Below are 22614 nucleotides of genomic sequence, written 5' to 3' on the forward strand. Positions count from 1 at the left end.
CAGTGGATTATCACAGACTCCCCCTTTCATCTTCCTTATCTCACCTTTAGCTCCGTGTACAAGTGCCCCTTTTGCTCTTTCCTCCACCCAACTTGGGGTTGTGTGTTCTGCCAGTGTTGAATAGAGCCTCATTCACATTTCTCCTCACACACTGCTGCTCCATCATTGGCCCTGGCATGAGCATGACTAAATCACAGATGGTGGCTTTCTTTGCCTCTCCCCCTGGAGAGCCAAGATGGTCGTAACTGGGTGCTGGTGTTCGTCTGGGGCACCTTTTCTTTAGGGCCTCGCACTGCTTGATTGTAAAGGGAGATTTAATCTCAAGGGCAGAGCGGGAACTGACAATGGCTCTTGTTTTGAAAAGCAGATGGATTAAGATGAGCAAAATGGATTTGTGTCAGGATCTGTAGTGCCCTCTCGTTTTGCCCCAAAACCAGTTGCCGATTGAGAAGGATGGCCGTGAGCGCATATGCGTGTGCACGTGTGAAGCCTGTTTTGAATTAGCAGCTTTGATGTGTGAGGGTCTTATTCTCGGTAGAGCTCCTGTGGTTTTGAGGAGGAGGAAGTGAACTCTGGCTGTGGGATTTGCACCCTCAATAACTGATGGGTCATCAGGCCTTGTTTCAGACTCCAGATGCTGCAGCTTGAAAAGGACTGCTCTCAACCACCTTCATTCTAGATATTTTAACTAATCTATTCCAGTCAACCAGATGAGAAAAGACATTCACACATTCTTAACTGTATGGTTTTTATTTATTAAGATAGCTTGTCAAGGCATGTTACTTGTCCCACACTGTTTGATGTCTTAGCATCCAGATGAAAGATTTTTCCTATGATGTGATAATTTGTTCAAAAGTTTGGCTTCAAGATGCGTTTTATTTTGTAATAAGAAAAGAAAAAAGAAATTAGTACTTTATTCAAAAAGGAGACACTGAATACGATTTAAAGTGACAGTACAACATTTATAACGTGGAAATAGATTTCCTTTACAAATAAATTATGTTTTATACTTTCTATGCATCAAAGAATCCTGAAAGACTGTTTTCATCAGTGATAACAATTAGAAATGTTTCTGGAGCAAATCAGCATATTAGAATGATTTCTGAAGGACCATGTGAAACTGAAGATTAGGGTAATGGCTGCTGAAAATTCAGCCTTACAAGTCATTACAGGAATAAATAACATTTTAAAAATACATTAACATTGTAATAATTAGCAGTATTACTATTTTACTTTATTTTTATTCAAACAAATAAAGCTTTGGTGATCATAAGAAACCTATCTCAGAAACATTTAAAAATCTTATGACTCCAAACTTTTGCTAACATCTTTATTTTCTAAAGTATGTAATACTAGACCGATTTATCGGTGTCTGCGATTTTTCTCTGATTCTAAAAAGGAGGCCTTAAAACCACTTATAACACCTTGGCAACTGCATAACAACCACCTAGCATCATGGTGTCATATTTTGCATTTACTTTGCATTCTTCATGTGTTAAATAATGACCCCATGCAACTCTGAATCCATCATATGTACACAACACTTCTGCCTTAACCACCGTATCCATCCACATTGTGATCACCAACCCCCCCACCTCTGATTGACAGGTGATGATAGAAGTAAATGTATCAGCTGGGTCCACATGGGGTAAGGGTGGAGTGGGGTGGAGGCGTTTGTACTCGGTGGTGTTTGTTTCAGGCAGCTCCATTGTTGAAGCACCCCATGGCTCCCAGTGTCTGTCTCCAGTTTGAACCTGCTGCTCCACACGCCGTTGCTGCTTTGTGTTTCGCCTGGGATGAAATCGAAGCCCCCATTGTGATTCTAGTTTGTCAGGTTGGTGTTAACCTGCTTAGAGTGTGACTGTCAGGTGTCCCTCAGAGCGACATGCTGTTTTTGCTTGTGGCAACATGATGCAAGAACCTGCTGGGAGCTCGTAAGAGCACGGTGGGAAATCTGATGTTTTGTGTGTCATTGGGGATCGCGGCTCTCTCCCCGCAGACAGTTGAGTAGGCAGCGATGGGCGCTCCTGCGGGAATGTCACCCTGCAGGATGGTGGGGGAGGCTGTGCGCATTAGGTCTGTGATGGTGAGGAAATTTTCCCACCGGTTAATTGACATGTGACAACACAGATAATTCTGGTATCACCGTGGGGCGTTCCGTCTTTCCTCACTTTCTTTCGCTTTTAAATGGCTTGTAAAAGCAGTGTGAGCATTTTACTTTCACTTTCAAATAGCGGCAATTTGCCATAAAGCAATTGTTCATTTTGAGTTTGTTTAATTTTTTTTATTATTATTATTTTAAACTTGTGCTGCATGGCAGTTCTTCATCAATTGCTTTTAATAGCAATGTTTGTTAGCAAAACAAATAAGGCACAGCATGCACCTTGATGTCAAATAAATAAACAAAAAAATACACAATGTTGAAAAAGTCAAAATCAGCAAACAATGTGGAACCAATTAAATAAGAAACAAATAAAAAAAACTTCCAAAATCACCTTAAACAAATCGCAAACGTCAACAGGCTTTACAAAATCTAAAATATTTCCAAACAGGCGCTTTTGCATTTTGTTTCTAAACTAAATAATCCGCCATTGTTTTGTCTGTCTCACCGCACTCTTCTTGACTCACTCTCCTCACTTGATGAATAAAATCTAATCTGTGATGCGACTGTCATTCGGTATGCTGCATTGAGCAGCTGCGTTCAGTTTTTAATTGTAGTGTCTGTTCTTTTACTAAACAAAATTTATTTTTATTACTATAAAAAAAAATCTAAATGACGGTGGGGGTTTGTGCCATGGTGGGCAAGTGACGTAACAGGTGTTGCAGCTTAAAGGGTTAGTTCACCCAAAAATGAAAATGATGTCATCAATAACTCACTCTTATGCTGTTCCAAACATGTAAGGCCTCCTTTTATCTTCGGAACACAGTTTAAGATATTTTAGATTTAGTCCGAGAGCTCTCAGTCCCTCCATTGAAGCTGTGTGTACGGTCTACTGTCCATGTCCAGAAAGGTAAGAAAAACATCATCAAAGTAGTCCATCAGAGGGTCCTTTGGAATTTTTTGAAGCATCGAAAATACATTTTGGTCCAAAAATAGCAAAAACGACAACTTTATTCAGCATTGTCTTCTCTTCCGTGTCTGTGTGAGAGAGAGTTCAAATCAAAGCAGTCTGGATTTCCGGTTCGCAAACAAATCATTCAGTTCACCAAATCGAACTGAATTGTTTTAAACGGTTCGCATCTCTAATACGCATTAATCCACAAATGACTTAAGCTGTTAACTTTTTTAATGTGGCTGACACTCCCTCTGAGTTCAAACAAACCAATATCCCGGAGTAATTCATGCACTCAAACAGTACACTGACTGAACTGCTGTGAAGATGAACGCCGAGCCGAGCCAGATAACGAACAATAGACTGACTCGTTCACGAGATATAAATATCTAAATTGAAAAATGTATTTCTTAATTCCTGCATGTTCTAATGAGTGATATTGTTTAAAAAATTTGGGTTGCCTGATAATATTAATGATAATATTACTTGCTCATATGACAGTAGCTCGAGTTAGGATGTAGAGGTTAATTTTAGTTCATTATCAAAATCAGTAACATCTGTAAAAATTGCAGCAACCGCTTAAGTTGATACTTTGGGTCCAAAAGTCACACTTGAGTCACACCGAACACCTCAAATTAGACTCATAAACAGCTGACAAAAATTAACTTAAATTGTTTATGCCTACAAGTATTTGATCTGAATATTGTGAAAAATTTTAGATTTTTCCAATTAATTATTTATATATTATTTTTTAAAAGCAATGTTATTACCGTATTTTCCGGACTATAATATAGTCAGGTGCGACTTATCAAAATTAATTGTACATGAACCAAGAGAAAACATTACCATCTCCAGCCGCGAGAGGGCGCTCTATGCTGCTCAGTGCTCCTGTAGTCTACACTGAAGACATAGAGCAGCCTCCCGTGACTGTAGACGGTAATGTTTTCTCTTGGTTCTTGGTTCTAAATAAATGCGACTTATAGTCCAGTGCGACTTATAGTCTGGAAAAATATGGTAATATAAAATGGTCAAAACTAGTTATGCACTAATCATGATTTGTCATGGCCGATTTCGATACTGATTTCCGATATTGATATTTTTATATGTATATATATTTTTCCCTATTATGCATCAAACAGTAAAGAATGAAAGTATACGTAAGATGTTTATTTGGTATATAGGCGCAACTAGCTTTTGGCTATTGAAAACAATAACTGTAACCATCTGAAATTAAAGATGGTAACTGCACAGTAAGCACATTCAGTACAAATATAGATGGTACTGAGATTTAGCATCAGCATTTGTTTTTAAATCGGATTGGTTGTTGGTTAAACTATTGGCAAAAGTAGCACAATGGCCCTATTCCAAATATCAAAACTCAAAATATGTTATTTCCATACCTAAAATACATATGGGACTGTTATGCATATTTGTCAAAAATGCAGCTTCCTACCAGTTGCCATCCTTCATAAAACTTAAAGGGTACATAACAACATACACCGTTTCACCTAATCTCATGTTAATCTTGAGTACCTACAGAGTAGTACTGCATCCTTCATATATCCAAAAAGTCTTTTGTTTTATTATATTTATAAAAGAAAAATACAGCATTCCGATTCTTTCCAGAAAAAGCCATTGTACCCCCCCCCCCCTCCTTAAAGGGGGGGTGAAATGCTATTTCATGCATACTGAGTTTTTTACACTGTTAAAGAGTTGGATTCCCATGCTAAACATGGACGAAGTTTCCAAAATTAAGTTGTACATTTGAAGGAGTATTTTTGTTCCCAAAATACTCCTTCCGATTTGTCACAAGTTTCGGAAAGTTTTTTTAGAGTATGGCTCTGTGTGACGTTAGATGGAGCGGAATTTCCTTATATGGGTCCTGAGGGCACTTCTGCTGGAAGAGCGCGCGCTCCCGTATAGTGAGGCTGAGCAGCACAGACATTTCACTGATCAGAGCGAGAGCGTCGCGAAAAGTCACAAAAGAAGTGTGTTTTTGGTTGCCAGGGCAAGACAACCCTGCACAGATTACCAAAAAAAAACAGCATTAAGGGACCAGTGGATGGAGTTTATTTTTACAGAGCATCAACGGAGTTGTGCAAGTGTTTTTGTTTGCTCCCTGCATTTCGAAGATGCTTGTTCACAAGGCCCAGTTTGACGACGGATTTGCGTATCGTTTATTTCTTAAGGATGATGCAATCCCAAGGAAAAAGGGTCACGATCGTGTGTTGGAACTGCAGGCGGTGAGTAAAACTGCTTAAAATATCTCTGCCTCCTTGTTAGTGCGTCCCCTCCCATGCCAGAGACCCGGGTTCGAGCCCCGCTCGGAGCGAGTCGTTGCTGCTGCTGCTTTCGTTCAGTTTCAGCCTCTGGATCTGATTCTGGATCATAAATAAACGGCTGAATCTGACTGTAAGCCATGGTTTGTTTTGGATGATGGTTTTTTCCTCACGGTAATGTCACAGGTTCCACATCCTCTCAACGCAAAAGCCTACTGGCGCTCGTGATTCTTTAGCTCCACCCACACGTCACGCCTCCAGCCGGTCGCGTTTTTCCAGGAAAAATCGGTACAGACTATCTTTCTCTTATGAATATAATAAAACTAAAGGCTTTTTGGATTTATGAAGGATGCAGTACTACTCTATATGTACTCAAGATTAACATGATATTGAGTGAAAACGAGCATTTCACCCCCCCTTTAACATCTAGCACAGTTTTATCATAGGTAGAATTCAAAATGTTTCAATAAACTTTTCGGTCAACCCATGGCAACAGTTTAAAAGAAGTTGCATCCATTATGAGCTCCAGGAGTCAGATTTCACTGATCATGGGCTGACCGACCATGCTAGAGGATTTGCTGCTCAACAGATCCTGAACTCATTGACAAATATCTGATCTTCCTTTACACAGAGTGTACGTGATCACAATCGAAAGTGAACAGTGATTGCTCATTCAAAGGAGATTTAAATTCAAATACTCCTGTCTATATGCATACATGTTTGAGCATATACATATGCATACTTGAGCGGGTGGTAATGGTCAGAATATATAAAGTGTGTAAACTAATACTTTTATTATAGGATGATACTCATGTTCATTCTGTATTATACAATATGCTTTTTTGAGGCATTTACTCGATCATTGACTTTTTATTTAAAAATTATTTTAAGTTATCTTTACTGACAAGGTATCGTTTAACCTGCTGACATTTGTTTAGCAGGAATTCTTTTCATTTTGCGCTGTAGTGTTTTATAATGTTTTAAAACTTTTTTTTTTTTTTTTTTGCTCTGTTTATAAATGTCATTTTTGTATTTTTTTTAAGGCATCAAGCTCCAATGCTCTGGCAAATTAGTCCTGTGTTCATGGTCCATACATAAGCACGTTATTGCATCAGGTGGTATAGAGTAATATCGTGTTTAAGATGTTGGCAACAAGACCACCAAGTGGAGGCTATGCAAGAGATCTGAGAATATGGGGAGGCTATTGTGAGTAAGTTTCCTACAGTTAATGAACCCCATTCAGTCGTCTGTACAGTGTTCCCAAACCCTGGATGTGTCTGACCACCCACCCATGGCCACCTGTTGCACCTGGCCCTGACATTAAGATTATTAAGATATTTTTTTCATTGAACCCAAAAATTTTTGGCATTTTGCACAACCGTATAATAATACCTAGTTATGAATCTAGAATTTTGTATTTTAAAAATTAAAGGTACATCTAATCTAATTATGTTGTGATTTTTAGTTTGGTAGAAATAAATATTACTTAAGTTGCAAATAGAATACATTACAAGTTTTTTTTTTTTTTTTCACTGGATGAGCTGTATTTGTAAAAGTGTACAGTAAATATACTGTACTTAAAGAAAAATAATAATAATATAGGCATTATTTCACGATTCTGTAATACATGAAACATTTTTGTTTGCAAATGTTATAATGAAACTATAGAATTCCACCAGACATATTTTAGAAAGGATAAATAGCTAGGGTTTGTCAGAGGACTGAATATCTTGAAGAATATCTTCTCACTGGTGACTCAGTTGATTATTTTGGCTGTAACTTCATGCATGATTAATTTCTTGGGAAGAGAGGAACAATACCTTATCTGGATTATATCTCTCTACTGTACGTTTTCCTCAACTGCCAGTCCAGTTTTGCTCCGCAGAATCTGTAAAAACATCGTAAGAAAGTGAAAGTTATTGTAAGATCCATAGTTAGGTTGTTAAGGTTTTATGTAGGTTGAAGGTGTTGCATCAAGAGATCCAGTTCACGATAACGATAAATCGCTTTGTAGTAGTCTATATATGGGAGTAGCTGTTAAAGATGTTTAGATGAGCCCTTCATAAAGCAATCAAAACAAGCTCTGCAAATTAATAAGAGAACAGGTTATAAAGACCTTTCATATTAAATAGTATTTGATTTTTTTAAAATTGTATTTAATAGCCTATATTATACTTCTAAATAAAACTTATGCATTGGGTCTTTATTGAAACTTGTTTTGGGCTGAGTTTTTGTAGCATTTACAAAAAAAAAAAAAAACCGCAACATCGCGTTCATTATCGAAGACGATTCATCATCTGTGATAGTGAACACGATATTGCGTAGCTTGTCCGTGATCTAGGGCTCTGTCTATTAAGTGCCGCTCCATTTGAAAGCCGGTGGTGATTTAGCGGTAATCACAGAACCGAATTTACTGACTAGGTGCGCATGATCATATCGTTAGATATATTGCCCAGTCCTAGCCATCAGCAATCAGTCTATCGGCCCAACCCTAGTTCACGGTCTTCCTGTTGCTACCTTACACAGCAAAAGCTGTTTATGCCCATAGGCTATACCATCTGTAGAGAGTTTCTGGTGTGCACCAAGAACTGGTACGGGGGCGGCTTGGTTTTGCAAAAGCTCATGGCAGAATCACAAACCTGTATCATTGCACTACAATTGTCACGTGCCCTGCCATGTCATCCAAATTGAAGATTCGCTTGGTAAACTATGAAAGGGATCGTGTATTCTTAAAAGAATTTTATATTCTTAAAAATATCACACAATATCACAAAGGGTGAGTAAATGATGACAGTATTTTATTGTTGGGTGAACCCTTTAACCTTGGATTTGACTGAAGATGTTACTCCTAATGACTCATCAAATGGTTTCTTGCCCAACTGTGCTGTGCACTTGCCAAACCTGTTCTGCTTGTTGGTTAAGGAAGAAGATTGAGGTCTGAGATTTTCAGGGAGCTGTTAGGAGACTGTGGAGGAAAGGACATGTACATTAATTCCCCTTCTCTGCCATCTGATCCACTGAATGGCACTTCAAAAGCGAAGTGGGATTGTTAATCCCCCACAGTCAGCCTCAGGTTTGAAGTGTGATCAAAGTCATGGCTGCACTGATAGATGGGCCCACTCTGGCATTCTTACTGTCAAGGGAACAGGAAGTTTTGTAGGCGTAACAGAGAATCTGAGGGATGTGTGGAAGGCCAGACTGACCTATCACTCGAAGATGATCCTAGATGTTCATGAAAATCCCAAACATGAGTCATGAACAGATGGATACAAATAGATGAAGACCAAATTTGCCCAGCCATAAGCCTTTTTGTTACATTTTCAACTCTGGACTTCCTGCCCAAGTAGACCGTCTCCTTCAATAAGGAGTTTCACGAACACTTTAGACTCTTTGAGTACCTGGAGGGAATAATCAATAGCTCTTAAATTGCTTCAACAATCAACCCAAAATAGCCTAATAGATTCAGCATGTTAAGCAATACCACTGACTTTTTTCCTAGAGAACAATCTAAGGACAGCTCCTTTTTTCACTTTAAGCACAAACATGTCTCATCCTGTTTTTCAAGCTCTCCCTCTGTTTTTCCTCCAACTGACACTGGGCTCCTGGTTTCTGTGCCTCTCCACAGCCAGGAGGTGTTAGCTGACCCTCTGTGACCCCATCCTCTCCGCCATTTCTCTAGAGAGAAACCGCAATCTGCAGCTTGAGTGAATCTCAAAATGAATAGATGGATGGGCTGCCTCTCTCGTCCTTGAGTTAATTTTGTAGTGTCACTCTGTTCTGAAGGGGTAAAGGGGAGGATGCTTTATACGGGAGCTGAAAAGTGCTCCCTGTTGCCTGAGGGACTGAGCAGCTCGCTGAGTCCTTGTGAAAGGAAAGCAATCGCAGTCTGTAAGCTCCTTGAGATGGTCCGGTGATGAAGCACTGGCCATTTACATTTTTCAATATCCTCCTCCCTCTTTCTTGGGGACACTGGGCATACAGAGGAGAAAGAAGTGCATGCTGGGTTAGGTTGTGCTGGGTCAGCCTAGTCCTAGCCATGGCTGTGGGCTCATGCTGTTGCTTAGCTTCTCTTCTGCTCCTTTCACTAGGCTGGAGTTTGCAGTCCTTACTGCCGCTTCATAAACCCTCAATAGCTGCAACACAATGGAAGAAGACGGGTCAAGGTTAAACCTCAGTTCCATCTTGTTGCTAGAATCTGTATTGAGAACCTGGAAATCTTTGAATGCATTTTCAGTGTAGTTACTCTAAGGATTTTACCATATATGCAAGTCAGGTGGTTACCTACCATGCTTTCATAGTACTCCATTGTTAATTCATATTGACAGTGACTTATTGCTTCTCGTATTGGTTTTACCTAATGTTTTCATAACCTGTTTAGATGTCTAATTTGCTTTGAAATGTCATTAAACTATCACTTTCATCTAGAGCAAATTGCTGTACACCTATTATTGGGAAGATCCCTTGAGAGCGACCCAGGGTCAATTGTCTTGCTCAAGGCTGCAATAGTAATGGCTCATGGATTGCCCCTTGAAGGGATTGAGCCTACAATGGTGCCCTGATTGTTCATGACTTGCCATGCCAGATGTTATAATTTAATGTATTCGGGTAGGGCTGAACGATACATCGTTATCGTATCTATATCTAGATATGAACTTTCAAGATATTAATATCGAAAAAAGCAACGATATAGACTATATAGATTTCAGCTCTCTGCGCTCGCCCTGCATACAACTCTGGCAGTCACAACAAACATCAGTTTTACGAGTGCCCTTGACTGCACCACTAAAGCCAGCGCCCACACACTAGGGACGTGGGAACTATATTGTGAGGGGGGGGGCGGCGTTTCCATGGTGATGCGTCATTGCTTGTCACATGACACACCGCAGCAGTAACAGCGCTGAATGAATGATGATCTGCTTTTATATCATTTTTCCTTTTTTATTCAGAATATTCACAAATGTGTTAGTTATGGCATGAAATATCTGATATTCCGATTGTCAAATACATGCAACTGGAAGTATATTGTTGTTTAAACAGCTTTATAACGATCGCGTTAGTTGAGCTGTATGCGCGATGGGCGCCGCCGTTTGTGCCGCAGACGCAGTTCAGAGAATCGGATCTGTTGGATTTACAACCTCTAGGTTTACAACACGTGAATTCATCCACTTCTCCCGAAATACTTAAAAGTAAGTGGCTGGTGAACTGGGAATAGAATATGTAAACACTGAAGTTACTTACACAATGTGTATCTGATATGAATAAAACGTGTCGAATTATAATGGAAAGGATTATTATTACCTAATCCATAGACATCAGTGTGTATTTTACAACCTCTAAATGTATTGTTTTTTAGTACTTAAGTGAATTTATTTGTTTGAAAACTAAAATAAACCGTATGTGGTTGAAAACACTGAAAAGTTGTGATATATGACAGCTCTGAGTAGGGCTGTCACTTTTGTTATGGCAGCCGTCCCCTCTGCATATATATTTTTTCGAGACTGTTGCACTCCTGTTGCTGTTTGTTATTCTTCACGAAACTTCATGCCAATAAATAAGAAATATTGCTGACTTGTGCGTTTCCAGCGCTCTCTTTAAGTTCGTCCGTTATTTGAAGTTGAAAAAGGAAACCTTTTTTTTTTTTTTTTAAACATGGAAAATCGATTTTACAATCGATTCAATGAACACTTATGTCTTAAAAGTCGAAAATGATTTTTTCACAAAAGTGACAGCACTAGCTCTGAGCACGCCTGTCTCTGGCCGCCTCCTCAGCCCCCCCCTGTTCCAACTTCTATGCACACTGTACAGAGACAGCGGATAAATTAGAAAGAAAGAAATGAGTGCGGGAGATAATGCGACCAGTGGCAGTGCAGAATCTGACTTGGTGCCAAAACATAAATCATCTTCCTTAATTTGGAAGTATTTTGGATTCAGAAAAGACGATGTAAACCAGAGTGACATGTTGTGCAGGTCGTGCTTAGCAAAAGAACACGTAGTCATATCGTATCGTTATCGAGATATCTGGCATGAAAATCAGGATATGAAATTTTGTCCATATCGTTCAGCCCTATATTCTGTTTTTTTTTTTTTTTTTTTTACGAATATGGTCTTCTGACCAAACACATTCAAGTTGTGCCACCCTTGGTACTTAACCTTCACATATATCAACATTTGTGAATCACATCACAAATTATGTTTACTTGCACCTTAAAAGTTTAATTTTAGTTGGACTAAAGCAAAGAATTGTCTTTTTGGTAACACTTTATTAGCTTATTAGCATGAATATTACTAGCATGGCTTTTTTTATTAGTACTTATGAAAGTGACGTGACATTCAGCCAAGTATGGTGACCCATACTCAGAATTCGTGCTCTGCGTTTAACCCATCCGAAGTGCACACACACAGAGCAGTTAACACACACACACACACACTGTGTACACACACCCAGAACAGTGGGCAGCCATTTATGCTGCGGCGCCCGGGGAGCAGTTGGGGTTCGATGCCTTGCTCAAGGGCACCTAAGTCATGGTATTGAAGGTGGAGAGAGAACTGTACATGCACTCCCCCCACCCACAATTCCTGCCGGCCCGAGACTAGAACTCACAACCCTTCGATTTGGAGTCTAACCATTAGGCCACGACTTGCTGTTATGAAGCACAATGAAATGTATTTATGAAGTTAAACATAATTTTTCACATACTGTACATTATTGTTTCTCCTCTATGCCCAGCCTTTCTGAAATGCGTAGATTTTTCCAAAGCTCATCGGCCTGAAAAGTGAGGGGTGCTCTGATTGGCCAGCTACACAGTGTGTTAATATTTGGCCGAATACCTTAAGTATGGGACGGAAATGTTAACCCCCTTACCATACTGTGATGCCCTGTCCGGCCCGAGCAACGATTCAAAAACATTAAAACCCATTATAAACAAGGCATTTGTTGCATCCAGTGGGGACATAATTACGGGTTTTACAAATTGCATTGCTTCATGCTGCATAAACATAAAACCGTGTCTGCTTTTGTGATCTGAGAATTGACAAACAACAAGTGCTACTCTAAACTGCTCAAAACACATGTTTGAATCGTCAGTGGCAAATTCTTTGGTAACACTTTAGAATAAGGTTCCATTAGTTAATGTTAGTTAACTACTTTCGTTAACATGAACTAAGCAAGAACAATCCTTCTACAGCATTTATAAGTCTTAGTTCATGTTAATTTCAACATTTACTAATGCATTATTAAAATCAAAAGTTGTGCTTGTTAACATTAGTTAATGCACTGTGAACTAACAATGAATAACTGTATTTTCATTAACATTAACGAAGATTAATACAGTAATGTATTATTCATTGTTTGTTCATGTTAATTAATACATTAACTAATGGAACCTTATTCTAAAGTGTTACCAATTCTTTAAATATAATAAATGTACTTGCAGACTGTGAATCAGAACAGCCAGCATTGTAGTCTTCTCTACCAGGATCAGGAAATAGTCCTCCATTTAAAATGAGCTGGACACATCTGAATATTTGAGTTAATCTGTTCTGGAACAGTGTTTTGTCAGACAAAGATACTAATTTGTAGTTATGTCCTCTCTTGGAAGGGCAAACAAATTAGTTTAGCTTTCACAACAAACAATGTCACACCGTGGCCTTGAGTGAGCAGAGGCTGGCTTGAGTGAGCTGGACCCTGGGTTGGACTCTGCTTCGTCCACAGTTGAAAGTGATCCAGCGATCCACAGTGCGCTGTTGATGTAGTTGATGTATTTCCTTAGTGCACATTTAGAGGGTTTTTACTCTTGCAAACAGAAGTTTGTCAGGTTGGTTTCTGAACTGGCTATGGTTGAGTGCCAACATTCTACAGGCAGTTCCTTGTAACAGCAATTTGTTTTTCTCTTGTTTCAGTCATAGCATAATGACAACTTTAGAAGGTAGTCAAACATGATGTTATTGCATGCCCTTTTAGCTTTACTAAGAGTTTTGTAATGGGAGGTTACTTTTTTTCCACTGAAAATTTAAGCGAGCATATGAAATTCAAAAATCTCCACTACTACTGTCTGTGAGTGCCTCACGCTATGTGGCTTTAGTTAGCAACAACATTTTCTCATCAGTGAAAGAGTGGTATAAAAATGTCAGGCTGGGCTGTTAAAGCTGACATCTTTTCATATGTTCATAAAAGAAGCTGCTAGTTAAACTCAACCCTGCTAAAATGGCTAACCTCCCCTGCCTGCTGTTCTCTGTTTGATAGGAACTTGAGCAAGCACTACTGAAACAAGACAAAGACTTCCTCTCAGACCTCCTCTGCTCCCTGCTAAAAGGATGTTACCAGCGCAGAGACATCACGTAAGTGCATCACTATAAGTATTTTCTGTTCCCATTAATGGACGACCAGTCACAGTGTAACTGATAAATTACACACGCTAAAATCATTCCAACGAAAGTGCTTTATTTTTTTAGCTCTCACCTCTCTCAACATCACAACAGTGTCATTAATGTGCTAATGACACTAAAGTGCGCTTTTTTGCGCCATTCAAGTAGCCTACGGTCGGCACCTAAATAAGCTATGGAACCTGATAACTATACGCAAAAAGACCTATTAGTAAGAAATAAAAAAAGAAGAAAAAATTCAAACTGAGCCTGTCGCTCACAAACTATGCATTTAATTTCGCTTAAGGTTAATGTGCAGGAAAAGGATATCGTCCACAGTCCCAGGTTTAAGTTGCGTTCTCCATTCTTGAATTACAAATCCAGCTGTGGAAAAGTCTCTCTCACTCGCAGCGCTGTCGCACTGTCACAGTGGTGATGACATGATTGGTCAAATGTCATATCATTGTTGCATATGTGTAATGGTAATTTAGACATACAAATATTGCACATACAAATATTTCATCTGCTCTACTACATAATATATAATGGTTTTTATAACTTTTTAAGCTTCACATTTCTTTTAAATCCTCCTGTAAGAATTGCCTTTTTAATCTAGAAAACAAAAGGATGAGACTTCTTTTTTTTTTTTTTTTTTTATGCAACAAATGTTGTTAATTGAGCTTAATTGGTTTTGAACCTGATTATATTCCTTTATTGGTTTTGGCCATTTATCAACCCTCCTCTGTGTTCTTGAAACATCTTGCGCCTGTTATTTCCCAACCCATCCTGAATCCATCTACATCTGCATGAGACCAGTTGCCTGTAGTATCACTGTAGTCGTGCAGCTAGGTTACCTGCAGAAGTAGTAGGTCAAGGGGCCATGGGCCCCTTCCTAGTAAAGAGTGTGAATTATTGTGTTAGGCAGTGCTGTGATGAATGATTGGGCCCTAAAGGGAGCTCCCTTCCATAGTGGTGCCTCATCAGTAGCAAAAAGGAGTCTGGTCGATGACTGGGTAGGCAAGAATGATCCCTTTCGCATACTCAGGCTGGCCGTTAACAGGACACAGGGTTTTATTGGATTCGACAGCAACTGGCATCCAGGGGGAGGCCGCGGGGCACTGGCCTTTCACAGAAGTGCCCTTTTCATTCTACATGTGCTAAACGCCCCATCAGAATGGGGGAGGGAGTGTTACGGATGAGAGAGAGGCAGAGAAAGATGGAATGGCAGGGGGCCTGCAGCTGTGAGAGAGATCATTCTACTTTCTCAAGATAAGCCTATTCTTTCTCTCCTTTTTTGCTCTCTACCTTCTCACTTGTTGTCCTAAGCCTCACCCTTACCCTATGCATTAGTACCAGGAACTGGGTTTTAGGTTGATCAAATTGACCCCACCCGGAACTATCTTTTTTTATTATTATTATTTTTAGGGGTGTACCATATCACGATATCAATGATATAGCAAGGTGATGACGTATGGTGGATATATGTTCCCTAGCACGCAAAACAACAACACCACAAACCCAATAGGTGTTTGAAGCAGCGCTGCGCAGACTGATCGGTGTATGACAACAAAGGTTCGGGGGGGGGCGGGTGGTCTACAGCAGTGGTTCCCAACCTCGTTCCTGGAGGTCCCCCAACACTGGACATTTTGCATCTCTCCTTTGTCTGACACACACATTTTAGGTCTTGAAGTCTCTACTAATGAGCTGATGATGATCTGAATCAAGTGTGTTTGATAAAGGAGACATGGAAAAACTCCCTGGTTGGGAACCACTGTTCTAGAACATATTTAAGCACTCACTCTTACCTTCAAAAATAGGCAAGGAGCATCTCTTTAGTAAAGCGACATGGAGAGAGGGGAGGGGGTCGGTGATTTAAACCAACTGCCTGAGGCCAACGTAAAAAGATTTTGCCATAAAAGCTTATCAATTTCACGTGTTTTAAGCCTTTCCACTTTAATCAGTCAAAACAGTAAAAAAAATTAAAACATTAGACGCGGAAGAACTCATAGTTCAGTGCCGAATTCGGTGCGCAGATGGAGAGCCGCGCAAACACCAAACCGAGATCATCTTCATTTCCTCCCGCACCTGAATGAACTAATACACCTCAATTTAACAGTTTAAACTTAGAAACACAAAAAGGCAAGGAAAGCTCAATTCAGCACCCACACCCGCAATGCATGCAGAGAGCTGTGTTTACAGCATTTATAAACAACAAATTGAGTTTTGTCATTTCTGGCTCTTGAAACGACAAATAAATACAAAATTGTCACCTCGAAAGTATTCTCGAAAACCACTCACTGCTCTTTACTGAATTACTTTGTAGATTTAACAGGAATTAATCTATATTTAATTTATAAAATAAAGACTATGCTTTGCTATTTACATTTGATTATTCCGTTTCTGTAGCTAGACACCTAGAAACTTGAAAAAACATTGTTTAATTTTTATATTTGTTTATTTGTGCTATTTAAACAATTTCAAACAGGGCCCACCGGTAAAACTTGCTCCGAAGCCCCGCTAACCCCAACTACAGCCCTGTACACCGATCAGTCTGCTTCAAGTCGAATACACAGCTGCTGCTGCCCCCTTATGAAAATTGATTTACACTTCAAATTAGGTAGTCTGTCATCAATGACAGTAACTCATTGGAAAAGCCCTTCATTTTGTTTGCACTAATAAATGCTGCTGCCTGCCAGCTGCAATCACCAATGGAACCTCGTTTATTATTATCGCAAATATTCTTGAAATACTGTGAATTTAAATTTTTATAGGCTATATCGCCCACCCCTAATTATTTTTTATTTTTAGGATTCAGTCTTTTAGCAGCTATCTGGAAGACATTATCAATTACCGGTGGGAACTAGAAGAAGGGAAGGCCAATCCCCTGAAGGAGCACCCATTTGAAGAGCTGCCACCACGCACACAGGTGGAAGTCTTGCACAGACTCTGTGACTATCGTCTTGATGCTGCTGATGTCTTTGACCGGCTCAAGGTAGTAACCTTTAATAGCACAAAAACTGATACAGGTTTTGCATTTGTTTAATACTCCCCATAACAGAAGTGATCAAAATGCATTTTGTCTAAAAGAAATCCGGGGTTTTGCAGGGCCTGGATTCAGACAGTTTACGTGTTGAGCCTCTGGGCCAAGATGGGAATGGAGCACTGTATTGGTACTTTTATGGTACACGGCTGTACAAAGAGGAGCCAGTCGAAGCAATGTCTCCCCACTACAGGTATGGAGAGGTGCTTTCACAAGAGCTTACAAGAAATTATGGCATTAATATTTGTTAGTATATGTATGTTAAAAATTAACAAACCATTTTTATAGTGACAGTTATGACAAGAAAAGAAGAGGGAGGCCACCAAAGAAGTCTGAAGATAGACTGGCCATGTAAGACCACTTTAAACATCCGTTAAATGCATTGTATATAAATGCTTTAGTACAAGGCTTACTACTTTCTAGGCTATAAAGTTGAATTATTTAGAAAGATGCATGTCTATTCTTGTTTGTTTTAGGGAGGAGGAGGAGGAAGACACTGTGAAGGAAGAGGATGAAAGTGTTGAGGAGCCCAAGCCTGCAACAGGTGAGTCACTGGAAACAAGTATTGCTGCTTTTATTATTTTTAGTGTTTTATTAGTATTGCTGCTGTTCGTTGAAGGCCTAAACATGTAGTTAAGCATTTTTTTCTTCATAATTTTTCTGCATTGTAAGTGGCTTAAAGTGTAAGTTATGTATGTCTGCAATGTGCATGAAATGCACTTTCAGCAAATTCATAAAATGTGAAACTTTCATTACACAAGTTTAAATGAAATTCTAGTAGTCATACCAGATGTTTTAGCTTGCCTACACAGGGATTTCTAAGAGACGAAAGCTCAAGCTACTGGCTGGAATCTAAATACATTTAGTAACATTTGACAATTATCAGGATTCTTTGGTTCTTTAAATTTTTTTATTTGGTCATTTTTGTGTACTTTGTGGACTGATTAATCCTTGATATTGATAATTTCTGAATCTGTTAAAGAGGTGATATTTGTGTTGTCAGATCGTGGGGCCTGGTCTCTGGTGTGTAGCACAGAGGAGCAGTGGGTCAATCTGGCTGAAAGTATTAAGGACAAAATCTCTCCTCAGGACCGGCACCTGTACCGTATCATCACTCAGAACTTCCTGCCTGAGATCAGTAACATGATTGAACAAAAGGTGAGACTTTTCACTCTGTCTGATTACATTTTTTTTTTATAAATTGTAAAAAAAAAAATAACTATATCAATTAGATATAAATTGACAAGATAATAATTCATATTTTATTTGACAGAAAACTATTGTTTTTACAGAAAGCTGTAGGGTTATTAACATAGAGGCATATAAGTGTACATCATATGATGCTCCATGAAATCCCTAAAATGAGCAGTGTCTCATTTCGAAGGCTGCATCCTCTGGAGGTCCCATCCTTTAAAGTATGCATATATGGAGTGTCCTCAACCCAAAATTAAACAAGGCAGCCTTTGTAGAATGGGCGGAAAAGGAAAAAGGAAGTGTCACATTGCTTGGCCAACACATTTATAGTGTCGTTGCACTCTCACACTACTAATACCAGAGGGTTAAACAAATTAACAATTTATCGCCTGCAAGAAAAGAACTGTTCTCAACATTTAAAAATGACTAAACACTGGTTTACCACATCTGCCAACTGAGATAATACAACTTAAAGAAGAACTGGAAAATATTTATTTAAATTTCATTGCTTGTGTGCAACTTTACATCTGTGGGCACCTCCTTTTTTTTTTTTTTTTACATAACGACTGTTGTGGATTATCAGTAGCAGCGAAGGATACATCCTCTGAATTATTGTAAAAGAAGGTCGCATTTGGAGTGTCCTACTTGATTTTTTAAATGAGATCGCCTCGATGACGTATGCAGCCTTTGAATGAGACCTCTGGAGGGCACAGCCTTCGAAATTAGACACAGCTATGGACAAACAGCTAGCTATCACTGTGACTGAATTAAAAGCAGCTAGAAACGTATAAACTGATTAAACATGAAGACAATAAACCTACAATATATGGTTTATCTGTGCTCTTCACGCCATCTTGGGTATTTTTAAAATTATAGTACTTTTTATTTTTTTGTTGTATTGCAATAGGTAGCACTTTAAAGGTACAGGTTGTAGGACCTGCCACTAGAGGGCGCACTACCAAAACAGTAAGAATCACATGGTTTGATGACGCTAAGGAGGAGCGTGGAATGATGGGATTTGTTGTCTTCAAACGCTACTCAACAGCCGACAGCCATCAATCAGACGGAAAGATAAATCATGGATTTAATGCAAGTTCAACGATTTGCATGAGCAGATTACATAAAAAGTCAATGCAAAGATGCGATCAGACTATGAATCTGGTGCGTTCTCGCGCGGGTCTAGAGACGCGATGCCGCATGTTTGGCGTGTATGCCCCATAATACTAATCTTGTTGATCGTTATAGTAGCATACGTTTTCTGTAAAGATACGAATCAAAACAACTCACCTGTTGAGTAAAACACAAGCGAGATCGGCATCTCTTTCTAGTTGAAGTTTGTCGCGAAGCTCTCACCATCTACACAATGCAACACCGATATTGATGCTCGCTCTTTCTCTCATCCTGTCCCAAACTCTTCTTGGGTCGTTTGGTTGGCCCGTACGCTTACGTTTACGGGAGCTGTCCTTGTCGACAGAACCAGCGGCAGACGGTAAACAGTAATTATGTTCCATAAATAAGTAACACAATCCACCATAAGACGCGCAAGAAGTAAATAAGGAACTGCTTGAAGCAAGCCAGTGGTTTGCTGGACGCTAGACACTACTACCGCATTTGTCCACGACACTGTTGTCATGTGGTTTCTACGTCAGTAAAGGCGGTAACAAAGGGTAACTAACTTCATTGACAGGCTACTGCACTGCCCCGTGTCACTGTTTAGAATGGGAAGTTTCTCATGATTTACAAGTAGTTGAAAATCAGCTGGACAAAATCTATAACACTAGCCTAGTGGTTTTATATTTTACTGCAAATATCTTACAAATTGTACCTTTAATGTCAATGTTGAATGGAGACTATTTAACACACAATTTATAATTGAAATGGTTTAATGACAGTATTTCATTATGGTAACACTTGAATTGGTTACAAAATAGATGAAGGATGGTAAAAACAGTTAATTGTACCCAGCATGTATGTAAAATGTTACCAGAGAGAGAGAGAGCGAAAGAAAGAGAGATCGCCAGCCAAAAAAAAGAGACCGCAAAGAGAAAAGAGAGAACAACAGTTACAATTTTTTTATCCCTTCCTTGGCCATGTGACTAAAAAACAAATATCAGACATTCAAACTGACCAATCAGCAAATTGCACCTTACCCCACGCTGCAAAAGGTGTGACAATTACCAGGGACAATCCTTATGGACAAGTGCAACTGCTTCAGAATATTTTCAGAGGCATTGAGTATCTATCTACATAGTGCAGCAGATTAAAAATACTCAAGTTTAGAGAACTATATTACTCATTAGTTTAAGGATATTTCAGTTTTCATATGCACATAGATAATAGATTAACTAGATACATGATCATTGTCTTATCTTACCAATGAGAAACCGTCTATATCAGATGCATGTTGGTATGCACATTTTGAAGCGGTGTTGACATGTAATTTCTGTGGCTAATCAAGATCTATTAGTGTCTGGTTTCCATAGCTACCATGCTTGCAGCAATTACCATTACATACCTTCACTGTAAAATTTACGTCTTCAGTGCTTAGCAAGCATCAGCATTCAGCATTATGCAGCTTCACATTTTCCACAGCTGTACATAGATCTGCAAATAACCAGATATTTTCTTTCGCAACCTTGATGCAATCGGTTTTAACATGAACAACTGCCTCTTCAAATCAAACAAATCCACCCACTCTCTCTCATACATGCACACAAGCGAAGTCTCAGAGCCCTGTCAGAGCCAATCCATCTAGCCGTCATCACGTGGCAAGCTCTCACCTTGAAGTGAGCTGGAGCATGGTGATTGACGGCCTGCAGTGCTGCAGGTTTTTTGACCTCTTAAGTGGTGATACCACAGACACTCCATCTTCTAGCATGGGATTAGGTGTTGTAGGGTAATGCACAAAACTGAAGATCCTGAATATACTGATATCGGGGAAGATGGGCCTTTGTCACCGTGGGCTGTTTGGTTTTGTGAAGACAACATTTACCCTTCCTTTAGTCTCTTGGTTAAAACAAAGGGTATATTCGTGTGACCTTCCTGACAACCACAAATGTGTGTAACTGATGAGAATATTCTTCCCCAGGAGAAAGAAATAAAGCACAAACTACTAAATCCACCCAACGAACACAACAGCCATTGTAACACTGAACAAAATGGCAGCAAAGAGAATGAGGTAGGCTTTTTTTTAAACTTGTCAGCACTTTCTTGTTTATGTATGTGATGTAAGTCAGGGGTTTTCAACCTGTGTGGCATGTGCCCCCAAGGGGAGGAGCATCTGTTAATTTAGAGGCATACCCTCCAGAAGCCTATTCATGAATACGAGCTAGCAAATATTAGGCCATCCACAAGGGGGCAGTCTGATTAGTCCCACTGCTAATCAGTTGACAGTTAGAGCAAGTGTTGGCTTGAGTATCAGTCACACTTATTGACAGTGTAAGATGATTTACGGTTAGCAGTGTCGGGAATACAACCACGTATTGGCATGTTGCGATCAGAAACCGGCTCACCCATCACACTGAATCAGGTAATATAATTATTATCAGATTATATATTTGTTTCATTATAATTACGTACTCTATAGCGAGGCAGTCCTAAACCCTTTTTAGACTTCAGCCCTACTATGTATCATTTTAGCCCCCAAAAACTGTCTGAACGATTGGGCCAATGCTGCTTCCTCAAGAAAGTTTTGTAAAGGTTGAAAACTCCTGATGTAAGCTATGGTTTCATTGATGAATTTGGGTGAAGCAGACACGAGCCACAACTGAGGTGGACAAGCAGAGGGAGGAGGACCTGGAAAGGCAAGTCCTGCTCGCTGAACAACGGCAAGAAGAAGAAAGACTGCTTCAAGAAGAACGGGAGAGAGAGGAACAGGAGCGAGTCAAAGCTGTCGAGGGTGAGTCATAGTTCAGCCAACCAGTGACCAAAGTTTCCCCAGAAGCGTGATTAAACACACACTGACGCTAGAGCAACATTCTGTGGTCTTGTCTCAACATGGTGGTTTTGAAGTCAGCATGAATTTAACCCAAGGCTGCTGTAATCATATAAAGAGCTGAGTTAGGGGAAACGATCAGCCTCACTCCTCGTGAGAGTCATACAGCTGATATCCCCTGTCAGCCGGATAATTAACTCTTGATTGTGCTGCTGCTGATGGGCCTATCCACATTAATGTATTATGGATGAAGATTGGGCCTGCAGTCCTTTCCAGTGGTTTCTTCCCTAAACCTCTTTTTATCCTCATAGCAGGGTGTGTCAGTCAGGGCCTTTAATCTCAGCACATAAAGCATTTCTCTCCTTTATCTTGCCTGTGCCCTTTGATCAAATGGGCCTTCTAAAGCTGCCTGATGAATTGCTCTTATTACTATTTGATTTAAAACTTTTCATTACCTTGGCCTAGGCATAAGTGGGCAGGTGACAATCGCACTATTAATGGTAATAAAAAGTGTAAAGTGCTTTTATTATTCTGTCATTCACGGATATGTTTTTCTACGTTGTTCAGAGCGTGCACGTAGAAGGAAGCAGCGAGAGGAGAAGGCCTGGTTGCTCTCTCAAGGAAAAGAACTTCCACCTGAGCTGCTGAATCTGGAGACTCACTCACTTAGTCGCCGAGCACGTCGCACCAAAGAACTGTAAGGAGTTTGTTATAACTCTCAAACTCCGTATTAGCTTTATATTCTGATAAAAA

The 22614-nt window shown here is 39.6% G+C and overlaps 1 protein-coding gene across 2 annotated transcripts in view; it reads left to right on the top strand.

The window, feature by feature from the left end:
- LOC127946811 (chromatin remodeling regulator CECR2) overlaps positions 1-22614 on the top strand; it is a 35809-nt gene that overhangs the window by 5936 nt on the left and 7259 nt on the right. Inside the window, exons 2-10 of one of the 2 annotated variants that reach the window (XM_052543583.1) lie at positions 13575-13669; positions 16502-16685; positions 16799-16926; positions 17022-17084; positions 17210-17277; positions 17737-17891; positions 21016-21105; positions 21678-21825; positions 22429-22558. In XM_052543583.1, the coding sequence (XP_052399543.1) occupies positions 13575-13669; positions 16502-16685; positions 16799-16926; positions 17022-17084; positions 17210-17277; positions 17737-17891; positions 21016-21105; positions 21678-21825; positions 22429-22558 (1061 nt within the window). The remainder of the gene's footprint in view (positions 1-13574; positions 13670-16501; positions 16686-16798; positions 16927-17021; positions 17085-17209; positions 17278-17736; positions 17892-21015; positions 21106-21677; positions 21826-22428; positions 22559-22614) is intronic. The other variant, XM_052543584.1, reaches the window with a different exon arrangement.

The sequence above is a fragment of the Carassius gibelio genome, chromosome A25, assembly GCF_023724105.1.
Source record: "Carassius gibelio isolate Cgi1373 ecotype wild population from Czech Republic chromosome A25, carGib1.2-hapl.c, whole genome shotgun sequence".
NCBI classification, from domain to species: Eukaryota; Metazoa; Chordata; class Actinopteri; order Cypriniformes; family Cyprinidae; genus Carassius; species Carassius gibelio.